The sequence below is a fragment of the Equus caballus genome, chromosome 2, assembly GCF_041296265.1.
Source record: "Equus caballus isolate H_3958 breed thoroughbred chromosome 2, TB-T2T, whole genome shotgun sequence".
Lineage (NCBI taxonomy): Eukaryota > Metazoa > Chordata > Mammalia > Perissodactyla > Equidae > Equus > Equus caballus.
The window spans coordinates 3,104,335-3,126,224 of record NC_091685.1 but is presented as its reverse complement, the minus strand read 5'-3'; the positions used below and the strand labels follow the sequence as shown (position 1 = coordinate 3,126,224).

The following is a 21,890-nucleotide window of genomic DNA, read 5'->3' as shown; positions in this document are numbered from 1 at the left end:
ATCAGCAATGTGTAGGTCAGCATCTGGCTTTGAACTTGTGAGCCCTGGGCTGCTGAAGTGGGGCATGCGAACTTAACCACTACGCCACAGGGCTGGCCCCTAGAAGATAAGATTTTTAACAGAGTAGAAACAAATTTTTCCTTTAATTTTTCCATTATTGAAGAGAGAATAGTTAAACAATTTTTAAACGTTTAATTTAGATTTTGTTATGAATGTATTTAAGGAGTTTTTCCACTAAAAAAATGACTAAAACAAATCTTGATTGTTTCATTTTAGAAAAGTACAGGTAAGAGAGTAAGCATTTGCTAAATTCAAGCCAGTGTCAATATTTACTTATCAGGCACAGTCCTGTAATAATACTTTACATATTCTTTTATAAAGTATACTGACTATTGTTGTATATTTTGTCTTTAGAAGAATGAGGTTTTTGGGGGACAGTATTGTTTTGTGAAATTAAACTACACAAGTGGAGATTGTGTAATTACTTATGTAACTTACTCATTGGTTCATTTTAAAAATGTTTATACAGATTGCAGTGGTAAACGCAAGTGTTCTACAGTGATCAATGTGTGATTTTCAAAGTTAGCAGAATTCTGTGAGAGAAAATATAGAAAAGGTGTTATTGCAAGTAGCAGATATAGGAGTTTGGACAATACAGCAAATGATGTAAATGATAGTAACTTTTATTGAAATGGATTATATTCAGACACAGGTTTGAGTTTGATAATGTGTAATCAGGTTAATTTTAATACTGTAGCAAGGTGAGGGAGAAAAGGAATAACATTCTAGGTGTTCTGGAGCAAAGCTAATCTTAATCCCACGAGCTGGCAAGTGATTAGGATGAAAGTAGTAGGTACTCAGGATAATGTGCTACAGGATACATACTGTCAAAGAGATTGCCACGGGACTAGTTAGATGCTTTAGTGTTTAAATAGTCCTTAAAATAGGTGGGTAAGGATAAAACTTGTATTATATTTGCATTTTCTTTTTTCTAATAGTTTTATGATAAAAATATTTAGCCTATACATTATATAGTATTGTTTTTTTCAAGTTTATGGTCATCTACTTTGTTATTTCCATCAAAAATCAGTCATAGAAGTTTTGTATTTTTTAGTCAATTGGTAAGTTCAGTTATATGAGTTTGTGCCAAATAAGTAAAAATAGCTTTTTCTTTTGGAAAACTTGAATAGTAATTGGTTAGACCAGTTATTCTCTTTGGGGAACAAACATTGAGCGTTGGGGAGGGACCACGGACTTGAATAAAGACCTTGGAAAGCGACATATACTGATCTATACTGTATGTGTATGTAGAAACAGGGTATGTATAGATGAGAAAAAATGACACTTGCATTTCATATTTGTGTTGTCATCTTTCTTAGATTGTATGCAGGTCCAGAAGTTGATATCTGGAGCTGTGGTGTGATTTTGTATGCTCTTCTTTGTGGCACCCTCCCATTTGATGATGAGCATGTACCTACGTTGTTTAAGAAGATCCGAGGGGGTGTTTTTTATATCCCAGAATATCTCAATCGTTCTGTTGCCACTCTCCTGATGCATATGCTGCAGGTTGACCCCCTGAAACGAGCAACTATCAAAGACATAAGGTGAATATTCTTTTTGTTACTGTTATCTACATATTCTGGTATTAATAATAGTACCACTAATTGAGTACCTGCTTTATGCTAGGCTCTGTAACACTTTACTTCATATGAATTTTACATTCCTTATTACACAAATCTGATCATGTCACTCATCTTGTAAATATTTCAGATTGTTTCCAGAGCTTTTTAGCTTCGGTAGCAAGCACGCGAGGCCCCTCAGAGGGAGGCCATCGTCCTCCTGCAGTTTATGGCCTGCACTTGCCACCGCACCCCTTGTACCAATGCAACAGCCACGTTGGGGTTTCCTTGTTCCTCAAACATGACATGTATTTTATGCCTTCATGTCTTTGTTTATATTATTCCCTTTGCCTCTGATGCCTTTTCTGACTTTTTTGACCTATTAGATTTCCATTCATCCTTTAAAATTCTGCTCACATATCACCTCCCTTGTGAACTCACTTCTGGCTCCCCTAGGCAATGTTGCTTCCACTTCTCTGATTTCCACATTTTGTTCATGCTTTTATTCTTTCATTCTCATTTTGTGTCCAGCTGTTTCTCAGTGTGTCTTTCTCCTCTCTTAAATTGTGACTACAAAGGCGGAGGGAAACTGTCTTACTCATTTTTGTATATATAGTGTTAGAAGACCTAGGAATATAGTATATGCTCAAAAAGTATTTGAACAAATTTCAGATGGAAAACAGGGTGAGATTTGTGTAGTTTACATATGGTTGGTGAAATAAAGCATAAAAATTGTTGCTAAGATTTTGAATCCAAAAATAGCTGCTAGTGGGTTTGCTGTGAGGGCTTTCTTGTTATGTGAGAAACCTTGAAAGTGCAGTTGCTGTGTTACTGTGAATATGATCTTTATGTAGTGCACACAAGCCAGGGTGATTCATTGCCTTCCACTTTTTACTTATCATGTCATGTTTCTTAGAGGGCTTTTTGTTCTTACCTAACACTTTATCAGGTATTTATTTACAAACACATTCTTTTGACATCGTTCCAGAATCCTTCCCCTCTCTTCATAAGCCAGAATGACTGTGCAGAGATCTGTAACTCTTGGAATATTTAGTGCTGACTGAGGCAGTTGTTTATGTGACTGCTGCCAGTCTTGCAGGCGAGAGCTGATGCCTCTTGCATTCTCTTTTCTTCCCCCAGCCTTTCTTCCATGTTCAGGCCTCAGACATAAAAATGTAAAATTGTAAATTAACACCAGATTTAGTTATGGAAAGGAACTTAGCAGGAAAAAAACCTCTTGTGTTCTCGGTTCTTTAGAATAAATAGTTCACTTTATTTGCTTTTCCTTAGAAAGAAAATTAGATATGCTGATATATGTACTTGCACCTATTTCTGTCAACGTATGTTTATTCTAAATGTATGATTTAGAATAGTAAAAGTACTGAGTCTGTTATTTTCAAACAGTTGTTTGTAAATTTACGGGCTTTAGGAGAAAAATGTAAATAAAATTCAACCAGGATGAGTTAATTTACGCATGTGTAGGTGGTATAGAATAGTGGCATTCGTCTCTGTACTTAAAATAATATAAAACTTGAATTTGAATTCATTTTTTAATTTACCCATATTCAGTTTTCTAATGTTTGGGAATTCTTGATTCAATAAAATATAGCTCAACAGGGAAAGAATTACAAATTATTGAACAATTATTATATACCAGGCATTTTGGTAGATACTTGATTTATTTTATTACACTGAGAATAGGTAGCTATTATTTTCATTTTCCAAACCATGAAACTGAAACTTAGAAAGATTCTGTTATGATTCATTTATGTATTTGCTTACGTTATTAAATTTTAAGTTCCTTTAAATTAGGGACCAAATATTAATATATGCTAGGCCTTGTGTACTTTATATGAATTGTGTTGAATAAATCTGTTTGTTGAAAATTATGCAACTAATAAGAGGCAGAAGTGAAGCTTAACTCAGAAATTGCCTGAATTCAAAACCTATGCTATTTCCACTAATGTAAATTGCTACACCAGTTCTCTGACATGCATCCTTCCTCCAAATACCATAATATTTTATATTTCTGTTATGCCACCACATCCTGTCTTATAGTGACTTCTGTACAGATCTTATGTTTGCTATAATCTGGTAAGCCAATGGAGGTTAGAAAATATATCTCAATATTAATTTGTTCAGTTAATCATTTTTGCTTTTATTTATTGAACAAATATTTATTTCGCATCTGCTCTGTGCAAGGTCCTGTGCTAGGTGCTGAGAATATAGTGGGAGGTGAGACAGACGTTGTCTTCGTGAAAGTCACATCTTTGTGTTCTCCCGAGTGCCGTAATTCAGTATTACTGTTAATGTTGTTGTGGCTGAAAGTGAAGGGTCTGAAGTTCAGTTGTGAACTGATATAATTCACATACCATAAATTCCCCCTAAATATGAATCCTGAGTTCTTCTGTTTACTGTCAACATATTGCTTCCTCTCTTTGTGCTTTAGTTACATCATATATAGTAGATTTGTTGAGAGGATAGTCGTAGGTTGAACCATTTGAATTTACTATTTCTGTAGGTCTAAAAAACAGTTGAATACCAGAAACTGCAAATATTCATCCTAATATAATTAAAGCTCTTAGCACAATGTCCAGCACACAATGTTAGCTATTAATGTTTAAGTGAAAATATAAGAACCTTGTAGCTGCACTTAAAGAAGTTTAGGAACATTGTGAAGTTTCTAAAATGCGATTGGTAGTCTTCATAACTCATTTAATCTTAAGTCATATATCAAAATCAGGTGTCAGGTAGTGGTGATAGAAAGACATAATTTCTAGTGGCTGTGTTGTAACCCATGGGAATGAATTGATTTTGTCTCAGGCAGATCGTCATAAACATCCTGGTTACTGCTTGCCTTTGTAGAGTTAATTCAGAAACTGACTCCTGAAAATCAAAAGCTGGAAGTATGGCTTTTTAATTGGCAGTTTTGTTATTGTAAATAATTATGGTCCTTTATCTAATGAATTAGAAATGAAAATTTAGGTTATTTCCCTATTTATTATTTTTTAAATGTTTATTTTATCGATATAATTCACATAACATAAACTTCCCCTTTAAATTATGTAATTCAGTGGTTTTTAGTATATTCACAGAGTTGTACAATCATCACCACTATCTAATTCCAGAACGTTTTCATCATCCCCGAAAGAAACTCTATACGCATTATTAATCATTATCCTTTTCCTCTTCCTTTTAGCCCTGGCAACCACTAATCTGCTTTCTCTCTTTATGGATTTGCCTATTCTGGACATTTCATAAAAGTGGAATCATACAGTATGTGGCCTTTTGAGTCTGGCTTCTTTCACTTAGCATAATATTTTCGAGGTTCTTTCATAGTGTAGCATCTATCAGTACTTCATTCTTTTTGTGCTTGAAAAATATTCCGTTGTATGGATATACTACGTTTTGTTTATCCATTCATCAGTTAATGGATATCTGAGTTGTTTACACTTTTTGGCCCTTATGAATAGTGTTGCTATCAGTGTTGATGTACAAGTTTTTATATGGTTGTATGTTTTCATTTCTCCTGGGTATATGCCTAGAGTTTGTAATTGTTGTATATTGTTGTTGCTCTTGTTTGTTTGCTTAGTGATTTTACTGATTCAGTTCCATAAAGTCTATTCTTTGTTGTGGGTGGCCACTGAAGTCTTTGCTTGGTTAGGTAATGGTCAGCTAATTACTAGACAGAGCTTTCCTTAAGTGCATTGATCTAATAAGTCTGCCGGCCCTTGCTGAGGAGCTGTGTATGCATGTTGGGAGTATGTCTTCAGTGCTCCAGTGAGAAGTTCATAACTCTGCCTTAGTCTTCACTTCTTGCTAGCGCAGAGCCTCAAAGTCAGCCAGTGATCAGAAATTAAGGCCTTTCTTGGGCATGCACACAGCTCTGCATATGTGTGTGGCCTTCTTGAGTCCCAGGAATATATCAGAGTATTTCAAAGACCCCCATGGAACTCTTATTCCCTGACTTTTCCTGGTAAGTCTTTTGGTCAGCTGCTTATTTGCTCCAACTCTTTTTGCTGCTTTAGGCAGCTGGGATGTTAGACCCTTGCCATTGGTTGTTTTGACAAATGTCCTGGAGGGAAGGCTGTTGGCAGTAAGGGAAGTGTGAGTTGAGTCAGATAAGGACAAGACTTGTGAGCAGAGGTTTCCAAGAAACAGCCAGACGTGTCAAATAATGGCACTTCTCCTGGGGATAGGACTTCTGGAGAACTCTGAACCTGTGTCCCCATCTCCCCCCGGGTGGTTGCTAGGCTGCTGGTTTTCTGGGCTACCATGATCGTGAAGCTGTTGGTTTTCAAGGCTACCACAGAAATGAGGAAAGGGAGATAGATATGGGGCAACTTAAAATATTACAAATCTTGCTGTTCTTACCGAGACTCAGGCATTTTTCTTGAATAAGTACTCCTTAGATTGTTGCAAGCCTTTGGTTAATTTCCAGAGTTCTTAACAAGTTGATTTTGACAATTTTTGCTAGTACTCATTGCTTTTATAGAAGAGTGAAGTTTTGAAGTTCATTCAAAAGTGCTCGTCTCCCCTATTTGTCACTGATATTTTTAAAATATCAGATGTAACAAAATTTATCTTCTAATATTTCTTTTGAAAAAATTAATATCCATCAGCCATTACCTAAACATCTCTTAGGTGCTTATTATCATGATATAGCAAATAAACATATTAATGAATTCATTTTTGTCTTCATACTTCACATGTCTATTTATCATTTATTTTTTCTGCGTTTATTGAGCGTTTTCTCTGTACTGGGTACTGGAGTACCCCTAAATAAAGCATGGTCACTGTTTCAAGGAGCTCCCAGTTTAGTGGGAAAGATTAAGAAAAAATCAGTAACTGTGAGAAAGTATGAATGTTATAATAGAAAGATCCACTAGAAGCTGTGGAAGTCTCTTCTTTGTGTGTCTCCTCAGGGCCTGGCACACCATCATTTCTCACTTGCTATTGCACTAGTGTCATTGTTATTATTATTATTTTTACTTTTTCAATTCAATTTCTGTATCACAAGCAGAATAATCTTTATAGACTGCGATTTAGATCATGTCACCCCTGTCTCTTTAAAGTCTCAGTGATTTTCATCAACCGTACATTCAAATTCTAAAACCTTTCTTATAGCCTACAGCTGTCAGAAATATCTGATAGGTGTTGCCACTGCAGCCTGTAACTCATGCTTTCATGCTATTGGCATCAGTTCAGTTCCTTGAACATGGCAAAACTTTTTCTGTTCTTAGAGCCTTTGCATATATTGTTTCTTTTGCCGGAAATACCTGTTTCCAACTCTTTGCTTATCTGACTTATAGTCATTCTGGTATCTGCTTACACATTACTCAGAGTGGCTTCCCTAATCATCCACCTCCCATTCTGAATTATATTCTCTCATTTTACCCCAGGCTCTTCACTCACAGTCTTTATCACAGGATTTTCTATATTTGTATATTTGTAACTATATATTTATTTTTGCAAGTATTTGTTTAATCTATATCCAGCTGGAATATAGGAGCAGAAGGAGTGTGTCTTTTTGCCATATTGTGTCCTTAGTAAATATTCATAAACTAATTAATTAGTCAGTAGAAAGCATTCAGGCAAAATATATGTTGATGTGAATGCAGTTAGGGGCTGCCCAGTTCTGCCACGTAGCAGTGCTTCCTGGTCTTGAAGGAATAGTACGTGTTAGTCAGTTGAAAACGGGTGGGATGTTCCAGGATGGTAATAGTAACATCGTGTGCAAAGGCCTATAGCTGTGAGAAAATAAGATTTAGGAGACTAGCTCTCAAACTTTTTGGTTTTAGTACCACTTTACAGTCTTAAAATTGAGGACTCCAAAGAGCTGTGTCTTGTTTGTTTTGTTTTTAATGCAGGTGATGTCTATTAGTATTTACCATACTAGAAATTAAAGCTGAGAAATTTAAAAATATTTAATTCACTTAAAAATAGCAATAAACCTAAGTGTTAATCTAAATAACCTATCTTTTATGAAAAAATCTTTATTTTCCAAAAAAACAAAAGTGGTGATAAGAGTGGCATTATTTTACATTTTTCAAATCCTCTTAGTATTTGGCTTAATCAAAGACAGCAGCTAGATTCTCATATCTACTTCTTTCACTCTGTTGCAATATGTTGTATTAATTGAAGTCCATAAAGAAAATCTGGCCTCACTCAGATGAGTGGTTGAAAAAGGAGGAACATTTTAATAGCCGTTCAGATAGTTATGGATATTCTTCTTTGATATATATTTTTGTTTTTTTGAGGAAGATTAGCCCTGAGCTAACTGCTGCCAATCCTCCTCTTTTTTACTGAGGAGGACTGGCCCTGAGCTAACATTCATGCCCATCTTCCTCTACTTTATATGTGGGACGCCTACCACAGCATGCCTTTTGCCAAGTGGCGCCATCTCCACACCCGGGATCCGAACCGGTGAACACCGGGCCGCCGAGAAGCGGAATGTGCAAACTTAACCACTGTGCCACCGGGCCAGCCCCTCTTGTTTGATATTAAACCAACACTTAACGTGTTAGTTGCAGTATCAAATCAGGAAACATATCTGAACTTTTGTGCTTTATTACAACAAAATCCGCTGGTCTGTTTTGCATTTTCGGTGGAACTTTTACCCATGTATCATTCTGTAACATCATGTATAGGTCGTTTGGAAAATATTGGGTTATTGAGTTAGACAGATTTTGCAAATGACACATTTCATTATCCATTATCAAAAATTATATTCATTATTATCATCACTATAAAGTTATCAGAAAAGTCTTCAAGTATTAAGAAGCTGTCAAATTCATGGAGGCAGATACAAATTATACAAAATTCTAAAATTTTGCTTGAAAGCTTGAATTTTATCATTGGCAACAAATACTTCCAGGTTTTTCTTTGAAGTGATAGGCTCATTTTTTTTATTTTTGAGAAAATGTCCGCCAAACACCCAAGTCTGAATAACTATAGTTATTCAAGGGTATGGGTTAGTTAACTTACCCAGGGTCACAAAGCTAGTAAGTGGCTAGAGACTAGGGCTTTCCGATTCTGTTGTATTCTATTGCCTCATGTCTAAATTATTTGGGACTTGCCGAAGCATGTTCTTACCATAGTGTATTGTGGTATTTTTCCTAGAGAGCATGAATGGTTTAAACAAGATTTGCCCACTTACTTATTTCCTGAGGACCCCTCCTATGATGCTAACGTCATTGATGATGAGGCTGTGAAAGAAGTGTGTGAAAAATTTGAGTGTACAGAATCAGAAGTAATGAACAGTTTATATAGTGGTGACCCTCAAGACCAGCTTGCAGTGGCTTATCATCTTATCATTGACAATCGGAGAATAATGAACCAAGCCAGTGAGTTCTACCTCGCCTCGAGTCCCCCAACTGGTTCTTTTATGGATGATAGTACCATGCATATTCCCCCAGGCCTGAAACCTCATCCAGAAAGGATGCCACCTCTTATAGCAGACAGCCCTAAAGCAAGATGTCCATTGGATGCACTGAATACAACTAAACCCAAATCTTTAGCTGTGAAAAAAGCCAAGTGGCATCTTGGAATCCGAAGTCAGAGCAAACCGTATGACATTATGGCTGAAGTTTACCGAGCTATGAAACAGCTGGATTTTGAATGGAAGGTAGGAAATTATAGTATTTAAGATCATTTGTAGACACCATTTTTCTATATAGTAAGCTGCTCTGAGCCTCTGAGTTGAGTACTGAGGTCAATAAAAAAGTTGTTTTTGGTTTAGATGTGAAAGCTGGTGTTGATGCTTCTGGATGATAAAGCCCATTCTTTTCAATAAAATATCATGTGCATTCAGATCAGAACAAATAAATGTCTGTAAGTATGAGGAGCTGTTCATGTTGGGAGCCTACATATTTTTGAATTACAGAATAGCATTTTTGGCTGAGAAACAAAAAGTAGTCAACTTGAAGTCACCTGTCTCAGCATGTATTATAGCAATAAAAAGTCATGCGTCTTCAAAGGTAGTATGTTTTTACTTTTCTCTCTCTTTTTTTGGAGAGGGCTTTTTTTTTCTTTTTGCTAGTAGCTGTAGCAGCTAGTAATTATACCATCAGGACATATTTCTTCAGTCAACAAATACTTTTCTCTAAGTTGAGATAATCTGTCTTATTTGGCTGGTGCTTTTAATCTCCTTAGATATGTTTTTCTTAGCTCACATTTTGCTTTTTTTAATTAGTGCTCAAATTCATTTTTATTCTATTTGTGTATGTGTGGGGGGAAAGTATTTTTTCATTTCAAATATCACTTTCACTCGTTTCTTTCTTGAGGACCGAATGTATTTTTAAAGGAAGAAGAAAAATGTTCATGTATACCATGTAAATATTCATTTGACATGTTTGAGTGAATCAGTCATTTTCATTTATTTGTACATGAAATGAATAAACAAAATAATATTTCCTTAAAATCGTTAAAAAAACAGACCTCCTTTTTCTGAAGCAGTTTTATTTAGTTAGTTAAAAAAGAGATGTTAATGTCTTTAACATTCCTTACTGAAAAATTTTTGGAACTAATTCGATACATGTTTTGAAAACCCAGAATCATTTTTATCTGAGCTGCAGTTTCCTTCTCTTCAAAAGGCAGATAATCTCTTCCTCACAGGCTTATTGTGATGCTTAAATTTTGTGACAGTACCTGTGACAGTGCCTGCTGCAAACCATTAACATCTTAGTTCCAGTTTATTCCTTCTACTCCATATTCACAGGTTAAGTATTCAAGCTGAGGCTGAGCAACCAGAATTCTTATTGTTTTAAGGTGGATGCATGTCTAGAATGATGGCTAGACTCTACATAATCTCTGAGTTCTCTTTAAATTTTAATTGCTGTACACAAACAGTACTGTTAGTGGAGATTAAATAAATAGTAAACTACAATGTAGTATAAAAACAAAAAGATCATTCGGAATTATTTCTCTACCCCACCTCTGTCAGTTATTTGTTTTGGTATTCTTTGTAATAAGAATAAAAAGAGAGATATTTCGTAGTTTGTTATTTATTCATTTATTTATTTTATTGAGGTCATAATAGTTTATAGCATTGTGATGTAGTTTGTTTTTTTAACATTTTCCTTAAAGAAGATTTCCTGTTTTAGGTAGTGAATGCATACCATCTTCGTGTAAGAAGAAAAAATCCAGTGACTGGCAATTATGTGAAAATGAGCTTACAACTTTACCTGGTTGACAATAGAAGCTATCTTTTGGACTTTAAAAGCATTGATGGTAAGGAAGCTGTGCAGGCATGAGCTCTGAGAAGAGAAAACTTGGCACTAGTTGGCAAGATGTTAAAATCATCTCAAAGCTGTGGTGGGTAGGTTTTCTATACTGGTTTTTAAGTAATCTGGACTTAACTAAAAATGTGAGTGAAATGAAAATGATTGAAGAGACGTGTGGAATATTTCTAATCCAGCACCTCTCCAAAAGAAGTGCTTCCTTTTGGCCTGAAAAGGTCATTGGAAATGTTGGCTGTGGAGCAAAAGTGAGGAACAGTAGGAAGTAGCTTTTGCCTAAAATTAGCTGACGTGTCAGGTTCTTTCTCAGAGTTCTTCACTGTTGGCCTTCTGATACCTAGACTTCCCTTTCACCAGCTTACCTCATCCGGGTGGCCAAGGTGACCACATAGACCTCTCCTGGGATTTAAGTTGGATTTCTGTGCCCAGGGCCATCCAGGAGCCAAAGGAGTCAGGGGAGCTGGTTGTGTCCCAGTACACCATGTGTGCCAAGAGTCAAACCTGGGTGAAGCAGATGTGCTTGTTCCATTTAGAGGCCCACGTGGGATCAAAACAGCATAAACCAAGGCTCAGGAGAAGAGTAGAACAAGAATGGAACTGAATTCAGAGTCAGGGAAGTTGTTTAAACAGAGCATTGAAATTTTATTCTTTATCTACCATTAACTCTAGTAGTGTTTATATGGTCCCCAGACCACCTTCACCAGAATTACCCAGAGTTCTTATTAAAATGCAGATTCTTGGGAGCTACCCCAGATCTACCAAATCAGAATCTCTGGAGATGCGTCCTGGGAAACTGGAAATCTGCATTTTTAACAACATTTTCCTTGCCTCTTCTACCAGACAATTGCAGTGTGTACCGAAGGTTCAGAAACTACTGTGTGATGGTAGCTTGTTTTTATCTTAATAATTTTTTGTCAGTAGGCTGCAAGAAAATAAGCCTCTAAGGATGTACTTTCTTCAAATGCAGGGGTATCAGTTTGGTTTCAAGATTAACGCCGAAGACTATGTTGAGAAGGATTTCAGGGTCACATTTTGGCTATTTGGAAGTCTTCTGATTGATTAGTGGTGTCTGTTATAATTGTGGGAGTGAGGAGGTGTTGCCACCTCTGCTTCTAAAACACTGAAACAGGATGTTCATTATTAAGCTGTCCTTGCTCAGATGCATTTACTTACTTAGTTTTCTGAATATAGCATCTTCATAGGAAGGGCTCGAGCAAGTACATGTTTCTTATAAACGGCTCTTCTTTTGTCCATTTCAGATGAGGTGGTGGAGCAGAGGTCTGGTTCCTCAACACCTCAGCGTTCCTGTTCTGCTGCTGGCTTACACAGACCAAGATCGAGTTTAGATTCTGTAACTGCGGAGAGCCATTCGTTGTCTGGCTCTCTCACTGGCTCCTGGACGGGAAGCACCTTGTCCTCAGCTCCACCTCGCTTAGGCAGTCACACCATGGATTTCTTTGAAATGTGTGCCAGTCTGATCACTACTTTAGCCCGTTGATGATCTTTCTCTATCTTTCTGTTATTGCACTGTGAAAATCAGATATATTCTTTAAATTATTATTTTACTTATGGATATCACATGCTCTGCAATACTGGGTGAGAGACGTGAATGTCTCCAGGGGACACTCAATGCCATTGAAATTACTGAAAACAAAAGTCTGACATTTTATTTACCTGTAGAAATCTGTAATTCTATTTTTCCTGTGATAAATTCACATAAGCATATCTTTAATAGGTGAACATCAGTGAAGATGACTGTTAATTTAAAATTGTGAGTGCACTACAGATGATTAATATGCCCTCACTGGTGAACCATCTCAATCAAAGGGTATTGGCAGGACCGTCTTGCTTGACTGTTTAGTTGAGGTAATCCAGTTTACTTCCTAAAGTTCAGCAGGCTTTAAGCTGTGTTTATGCACCCATTTCTCTTGTACAAGAAGATTAAAAAATGAAAGAACCATTATTAGTAAGGTAGTATTTGAATGTTGAAATCTTAAAAGCCTGCCCCCAAAATTCCAGAAGCCAAGTTCTTCTAGTAGTTTTTGCAGATACTGCCCAGCGTTCCACAGAAGGGCTAGGCTCCTGGAACAGGTAACCGTAATTCCAGGTTCCTTAGAAACAGCTGTAACCAACTAGAGGATTTATCTTGAGAGTTCCCTGAATAATATATTTATATTAAGAGCCCTCAAGGTTCTTCTCAGTATTGGAACATCTGGAATTGCAACAACTTTTGTCTTTTTCATAAACTTTTATCGTTTTGAAACATGCCTTCAAAACCTACCTTTCTCAAATTCTTTTTGGCTCTATTTATTTTTGTACTTTATCAGGTGTGATAAAATAGACAGTGAAATGAAACAAAGCAAAATATCATAGTCCCTTAAAAGAGATCTCTTATCTTTGATCTCTTATTTGGGGGGGGGGGTTGGGGAGGGAGTGTGTGTGTGTGTGTGTGTGTTTGAGAGTTTCCCTCCCACAATGCTAATTCTTCATCTAAAGTTTGTTGTAGTCAGCCACTCCCTCACCTTCCCCAGTCACCATTGTCTTTGTTTATTGTTTGATCCTTGGTGGCTGTTGACTTAACTTTTAAATCTTTTCTGGTTCGATTTCTTTGTTCTCTATCTTGGTTGCTAGCCATCTGTTTTGAAAACACTCTTCTGGCCCTAGGGGCTTGTGTATACTTCCAAAGCTTGATAGGCTGTGACCTTCACTGTTGAACCTGTTAGGCAGGGAAGCCTTAGACATTTAAAAAATCCTCTCTTGAATAAATATATGTGTGTTTACATATATACATATATTCACACACCAGTGCTTTTAAAGGAAAACCAAACAGTTTTTTTGTTTTTCTTTACTATTAACAGAAACAACCTATATACAGCAGAGTAAATAATAGCTCATTGATTATATTTTTAGTAAAAGTAATTTTTAAATTAATTGTAGTTTATCTAATTATTATTTATTTGTTTTAATATGTTATAATTAACAATCCCATTCACCTGACTTACCCTAGGAAAAAAAAAGATTAAGCTCTTGAAAACGGAAAGTGGCTATGCCTTGATAGGTTCTCATTGCCAAAAATGATGTTTTCTACCAAGAAGCAACTGAGAATATTAGGCCACGTTTCTTCTCTGTTTATGGAAGACAGGCATGTCTGTCTTTAAATTTTGAGTTAGGAGTTTGCAGTGTGTCACATCATATTGTTTTGTAGAACCTTTAAAAAATAGTGTTAAATAACTTTTTATGTCTGACTTCTTAATATCAAAATAAAAGGAATCCTTGTTTGCCAATTTGGGAAGGAGGGTGGGGTTGCAGTTAAGATGTTTTAAGTTTAAACCTTTGAAAGATTGCCATCTAGTGGCACCAAAAGGTACTTTTTCTGATTATTTTTATAGGGATAAGCAGTCCTGCTGTGTTAGTGTGATGTGCAGTGTAGACCTGGCACCATTTTGGCCTCTCAGAATGCGTAAATACCTCTTTTGGGCAAAACAAGACCACATCATAATATTTGCGTGGCCATGAATGCGATGACTTTAGAAATAAGGAGCTTATCTGATTCCTTATACCTTAACAGAATCCCTCATAATTTTGAAGGCGGAGAAACAGCAGGAAGGAATCCAGTGGTGTTTTAGCTTCATTAGTCTAGTAAATCAGATGTTAGAAACTTATTCATATCAAAATTACTCTATATGGATGATTATCGTGTTTTTTGAGAGTTAAAAAGATTATTGACTATTTTCTCATTCTTGCTAGTATTTATGAATATCTACAGTTTGATCGTCATCTGTTGAATTTTCGGAGGACCAGGGGTCACGGTTGTGGTTGTCGTGTGCTGAACGGTTCCGAGCACAGCGGTTGTGTGGGTGTGGGTGGTGCAGTGACTGGTTGTGGAGAGAGGATTCAGGAGGCTCGCTGGCACACTGGGGCAGCACGTGGTCATAGGATGCTTTTTGAGGGAAAGAATCAGTTGCTAAATTCCCACATTTCAGTCTTGAAAACTGGTTAATTGTGGAGGTCAGATGTGGCATATAGACCTGGGGTAGGAACAGTTCCTTCCGGTTAAGATTCTGCAGGAGAGCTGCTGTTATAAGGCGTAGCTCTCTCATGGAATGGACTCCATGTGATTCTCCAGCAGCCTTTCCCAGCCTGGGTCCTGTCAGATGCTCTGCAGACAGGTGATTCCATTGAACAAATTGGAAAACGTTACAGGCTACTCCTGCTTGAGGATGACAATGGAAATGAGCACTAAAGACTTTGACAAGTCCTTCTGTGAAAACAAAAGAAAACTATTGAAACTGCTTTGCCCGAGTTGACCATCTTTTTACACTTATTATCCCCTGGGGAAAAGCAATTTTGGCAAATTTGGCAAATACTATTTTAGAAAAATTTTTGGTCCGGGTTGTCATAATTAGGGTACTTAAGAATACAATTAAGCTTTCCTTTTCCTTTCTCATTTGTTGGAGAGAATCTAGTTCAAAATCAGAATAATTTCGTTTTAACCTGTGGGCATTTTTATCTTGAGCGAATGCTGGACTAAGTAGAATTTTATATGTGTGTAACTTATTTCATAGCACCTGGATCTTTGTAATCAGGTTGTGGTGTAGTTTGGGAGCAAAACTGATTCTTTTTTGTATTGACTGGATAACTGAGCAACCTTAAACAAGATTACTTGTGAAAAAGGACTAAGACTGGTGACTCATGCTTATGGCTCTGTGAGTAATGAGTCAATATCATTGGTTCTTACTTTCAAAATGTATAGTCGGTGAACATTTTCTAAATACTTTCCTATAGACGCCGTATTTAGATTTAATCCCTGTTATCCTTTAACATAGGAACAAACAACATCTCAAAATGAATATGGAGGGAGAGAACTGTTACAAGTTGGCTTTTTATTTTGATCAACAAACTTTTAAGGGACACTTCTGTAATCTCTAGTACTTGCATTCCTTGATACTAGCCATCTATAAAGAGAATCCAGGAGCCTAAATTAATCAGAAATAATAGTATTTCTATGTCAGAGAATTGGCTCTATGTCATACAGAAATTCTCCATTTTCCGCAAATAGGTTTTCCATAATAGTTACATAATTCTGGGTTCACTTTCTCTTATTCCCTGGCCAGTTTGTACTCAGGGAATACAAGTTGATTTTAAGTATTAGATGAGACATAACTGAGAAAATAATTATAGACAATTGTTACAGATTATTTGCCTATTTGGATTTATCTGTAGCCTCTCTTAATGTACAGTATACTGAGTTAATATGAGCACTGTACCTTTTATTTAAGAAGCTTGGAACGTGCCACCCACAGACACTGCATCTTTCTCTCTTCACTGGTTAATCATGTAAATCCTATTAATAGTTGTGAAATCTCAGTATCTAAATGCTAGACAGGTTCTCAGTTTTGTCTGTTTTTAAAGACCCCCCCACCTTTTCAATCTAGCATTTCTTTACTTGGTTGTCTTGTCACTCTGTGACTTTTAAAATAGGAGTAATTTATTTGAATAATAGTTCTCAGAGATTCTACTTTATTAAAAATTCTGGATGAGGGATATGTGCAATCTGTTGGTAAGTCACATGCTATGCTGGGCCTCACTTTTGTGACCTCTAAAATGGGAGGGACAGATGAAAAGACCTCTGAAGTACCTTTGAGCTTTAAAGTTCTGTCTTCTCATATGATTTGTATTAGTGTTCACTTTTTATATATTTAGAGTTTTTCTATAGTGTGAATGTTCTATATTTGTTTGGTGATGCATTTTGAAGATATATACTTGAATATTTTTCTAAATATAGCTGCCCTCTGAAATACAAATGGCAAAAATCATCCAGAAAACCAAACATGTTAACACATCGTGTACACTTGGTGTAAAGCAAAACATTACTAATGTGGAGTGGTGGAAGTGTTCGACACGTTTTATAGTGATGTTTAGATCCAGAAATCTTCCATATCTACTCACTTATTTGATCCTTTGCAGTAACCTTGTGAGGTAACCATTTTCCAGATGAGGAAGCAGGACCAGAAAGCTCTTCGTAAAGCTTTAATGCCATACAAGTATTCACCGATGGCCCCTGCTCTTTATATGCCAGCTTCCTCTGGGGAGGATTGTCTGAATCACTGAAACATCTGGGTAGTTGAGTAATAAAAATAAACATAGATGTATTGCTTTTAAGTCTTAGAGTGACATAAAGTAGTCTTAACTGAATATTTCTTAGTTTAATTATTTGAACCAGTTGATTGTACTAAGTGTAATTATCTGAAGTATTTATGATTAGCATATTGATTTTTATAAGTACTTCTAAGTTATTGAGGGTGCTTAAAAAATACTGAAGAAACTTTTTAGGACACGATTCTTCCTGTAATTTTATTTACATGATTCTTATAGCACAATCTTTTTTAAAAAGTAAAATTAGTCCCAGCCCCTATCTTAAATTATCATAGTGTTTGACTATTATATGAATTAGGCTTATCTAAATTTCATATACAGATTGATAATTTTTTGTTTTGTGTGCCTATTAGAAGATAAAACACTATTTTCATAGAGTATATTTCTATTCACGAACTACCTATTATCAGCTTGATAGTCTCCCTTATGAAACTTTGAAATGTAATTTATGTTTGATGAGCTTTAAAAATTATATAAATCTTATTTAAACAAGTTGCTGGCATCCTTACTAGCCTTTCCCACATACAGTTATGATGCATTTGATGCCACTGAACAGTAACAGCATAGAGAACAGGACCCACAGTCCAGACTGGGTTGAGTTTTAATTAAACTTTTTCAGCCATAACCTGATAGGAATCAGGCTGGGTCTGGAAGTTACCAGACTGTGGGCCTGTGTGTGTTTTGTGAGGCAGTGTTAATGTTTACTGCCAGCCTTGCGTAGCAATCCCGTTTGCAGCTGTGGCTGTGGGTGTGACTCTTGGTAACTCTTGTTTATATGTAAAGCAGTTTAGATTTCATGGAAGTAGCTCATGATTATGTGGACAAGCAGGGTAGATAAATTTGAGTTACATTTAAAGTGCAATTAATAGGAAATCCTAGAGTAGAGCACCCTTTCCAGGAAAAAAAGTATTTGTAGAATATCCTAGCATGAAAACTGTTTTGAACATAAATAGAATTTTGACAAGGTTCATACAATGTTTTGGGTTTTTTTTATTCGGGGTTTGCTACTTTGTGTCGATTTAAAATTTCAAGGAGAAGTAGGAACATTCTAGCCAAGGAAAACCGCATAGTTAATTTTTTGCTGCTAATTTAAGCATGCATTTTTCACAGCTGAAAGTCCATTTTAAGTAAGTTTTGTTATAAAGGCAGGCCATTTTTCTAGACAGATAACATTTTCCTAAAATGGAAAAGAGAGACAGATCCACTGGTCTAAAAAAATAAAAACACCTTAATTGTGCCTTCTTTTAATTTACAGGAACAGTAATAATTAGTAAAAAACTTATTTGAACTGTATTTTCCTTCTCCCTGATTCCTCTCATTTTTCCTTAAGTCTGCCCTCCACTCGCGGTCACGCTGTTGGCTCCACCTGTTGTTGGAGGCCCCTGTGGCCAGCCCTCCCCTGTTGCGTCCGCGTCACCCGCTAGACGATGCTTCTGTTTCTGCTCTGTTGCTTCCTTGTTAAGCCGACTTGGTCAAAGTTTGGCTGCCTTCCTGCACAGGTTTTTAAAATGAATGCAATTAATAACAATCTTTATATTGCAACCCTTTAAAAAGTTTATAAAGGAAAGAAACAATGCAGAGCAAAGATGAAAACCTCATTTGGAATTGATTCTCAGCTCGGCTGCGGTGGGCAGCAAGTCACGTAACCTCATTCAGTTCTCTCATCTGCAAAACGTGGGTAATGACCTACCTCACAGACGTGTGTGAGAAGCTCTTTGAAGGCCCTTGTTTAAATACAGGGTTTATCATCCTCATATTTAATGTAAATCCCTTCCTTTCTTTTTAAAATAGCTATCTTTGATACTGATAAGACGTGTATCTTGATTTTAGGTAAGTTTTATGTGGTAAGAATATAGTGGTAAAAATGTGTAAGACGACACTTTCACAAATTATGCTATTCTTATTTTGAGTGACTTAAAGTTTCTTGAAAACACTGAATATTCAGATATTAAAGTTGTCTTTTATTGCAACAAATATTCAGAACTTCCTAAAATGTGGGCTGAAGCTGCCTTAATGTACCAAAATACAGCTTTTTCTCAAGACTATTCACAAATATTGATGGTTGTACAATGTTTTGAGTATTTAATGTAAATTGTGGTAAAACTGTGAACTCTAAGTGTAGTAACCTTAATGTTGTAGGAAGAATGCTTGTGTTCTTTATCATGTATGCCTAAATATCATACATTGAATCTTGAGTGCAACAAATAAAACTGAAAGTTGACAATCACTAGGTCATGTCCATGACAATCATAAGAAAATGTAAGGTCAGATATTAATTATTCAAATTTTTTTCATGAACATCCTGCATTTATTCTTTCTAGCCCATGTTTGAAAAAGAAAAAAAATCCCGTAGGCTGATACATTAACCCATTGAGCACTTGATTAAATTAAAATTTTAAAATCTATTAATTTTTTTTTAAACTGTTGAAATTGTGATTGCTTTTTATATTTTGTCTCGGGAAGGAAGAAAAAAAAGACCAGACTCCCAGTGCTTTTTCGCAGTTTTAATAACCATAGATTCAAATTTCAGTTTTGTTTGTTCCGTGTTTTTCGTGAGTGTGAAATGGCCAGTGGGCAGGATTTGTCTTCCAGTAACACCGGTGAAGCTGTCTTCTTGGATTACACAGCGTTTCGTAGTCACAGGTTCTCCCCAGTTCATATTTGCACTGTGCAAACGCATAGGTGACAAACACAGAAGAGAAAAGCAGCCTATCTGATTGCTTATAAGCTTTTTTCACAAAATCACATTAAAGTCTCTGGTTCATTTGAAAGCTGTTGTTGTTTCTGTTCAGTCATTAGCCTCATATTCTGCATGCCAGTGAATAGTTACACGGAAAGCTGTTGCAGGAAGAGACTGCCGTGGTTCCTTGGAGATTGTCTACCCTCTCTGTCCACTTTGGTCATCTTTGTTGTAAATTGTAGTTTCCAACTTCAGCCATTGTATTAGTTTTCTATTGCTGCTGTAACAAATTACTACAAATTTAGTGACAACATAAATTTATCATCTTACACTTTCGTAAGTCAGAAGTTTGGTAGGCTTAGCTGCTGTTTCTGTTTCAGGTCACTCAAGGCTGAAACCCCAAGCTTTGGTGGGGCTGGGCTCTGGGAGAGAATCTGTTTCAAGGCTCATTCAGGTGGTTTGCACAATTCAGTTCCATGGTGCTGCTGTGGGACTAAGGTCCCATTTCCTTTCTGGCTCTTGGCTAGGGGTCATTTGAAGCTTCTAGAGGCCACCATCATTCCCTAGCCAACGGCTCCCTTCGTCTTCAAAGCCAGCAACAGGGGGCTCATGCTACAGATGTGTCCTGCCTCTTCTTCCACTCCCTCTCTCTGACTGGCTGACTGCCTCTTCTGCCTTCCTCTTCTGATTTTAAGGGCCCATGCGATTAAATAGGCTTCATATGGTTAGCAACCTTAATTTCATCTGTAAAGTCCCTTTTGCCAAGTCACATATTTACAGGTGTAATACCAGGGCATGAAGATCACAGAGGTCAAATTCTCCTTACCACAGCCGTAGAATAAGGAGGGAAAGGCCTAGAAGATCTCAGGCTAACAACAGAATTTTATACTAAAGCCTGCTGAGGTTAGAGAAGCAACGTAGGTGTGATCTTACGTACCGATAATGGTCACCTTCCATATTTACATATGTAAAAGCAACTTTTTGAAAAGCATTGTACTCTAGCCTTCCTTAAAAACACATCAGGGGCCGGCCCCGTGGCGCAGCGGTTAAGTGCGCACGGTCAGCTTTGGTGCCCCGGGGTTCGCTGGTTCGCATCCTGGGTGCGAACATGGCACCTCCTGTCAAGTCATGCTGTGGTAGGCGTCCCACATATAAAGTAGAGGAAGATGGGCACGGATGTTAGCTCAGGGCCAGTCTTCCTCAGCAAAAAGAGGAGGATTGGCGGGAGATGTTAGATCAGGGCTAATCTTCCTCAAAAAACAAAACAAAAGAAAACAGAACAACACACATCAAAGTCAAGATACAGAAGTAAAGATTTTAATTTGCTTTATGCAAACTTTAAAGAGAAGAATGGATTTGTTTATTAGTTAAAACATTTTTCCTTTATTTCCTAAATTGCATAGGTAATGCATGCTTACTGAAGGAAATTTAAAAAGTACAGGAAGTTTGAAGAAGCTGAAAAAAAGTCGTCCTAACCCTGTTACCCAGAAGTAATCACTTCTTTGGGGTTTCTTATTATATCCTCATTTTGTTTTCTTTTCCTATTCTTACCCCTAGAATCTAGCATTTTAAAAGTTCTAAAGATGTGCAGGAGAGGGGCTGGTCAAGAGAATCCCATGTTATCTTGGAATGCCAAGCGGCACTCAGAAAAAGGACGGGAACATTTTATTGGTGCCTGTTAGCAGGTTGCTGTGGTGGCCCAGCCTGCAGATGGATTTGATGGGCCAGCGTCAGCCTCTGTTAGGGTCAAGTACCTCTGCATGCTGTCTTTCATCTGACAGAATGTTGTTATCTTCACTGATACCTTTTTATGTAAAATTAAAAGTGAGATAGAACCTCAGTCTTTCCATTGAAACTTTATGCTAGATTAGGATTTCTAGGAGATAGATGACATCTGCTTGGGACATCACTGAAGTCTTAGTTATAGTGTTTACTTTAAAGAAGCTTGCAGATCAATAGTGTGAGAAATTTGGTTTCAATGCTATGATTTAAACAATGGAAGAAATGTGGCTGACAGTGAAATGGAAACAACCACCTTGAGTATGGATAGAAGCAGTTATTTTTCCTAAAAATATACTCCGTGTCAATAATAGCAATTAGGTACTAGTTTATATTAGGCCAAATGGTTTATACTTTAAAAACATAGAAGAATGTTCAGTTTTAAAAACCTATTAAATATATGAATGTAAAATTAAT

The 21,890-nt window shown here is 36.6% G+C and overlaps 1 protein-coding gene across 7 annotated transcripts in view; it reads left to right on the top strand.

Annotated features, from left to right (window-relative positions):
- The window catches only part of PRKAA2 (protein kinase AMP-activated catalytic subunit alpha 2), a 76,680-nt gene extending 56,895 nt beyond the window's left edge, over positions 1-19,785 (top strand). For 5 of the 7 annotated variants that reach the window (XM_070245298.1, XM_070245309.1, XM_070245316.1 and 2 more), the window contains 4 exons: positions 1,380-1,604; positions 8,742-9,246; positions 10,724-10,850; positions 12,118-19,785. In XM_070245298.1, the coding sequence (XP_070101399.1) occupies positions 1,380-1,604; positions 8,742-9,246; positions 10,724-10,850; positions 12,118-12,356 (1,096 nt within the window). In that variant the 3' untranslated portion in view covers positions 12,357-19,785. 7 annotated transcript variants of the gene reach the window in all.
- The last annotated feature ends 2,105 nt before the right edge of the window (positions 19,786-21,890 follow it).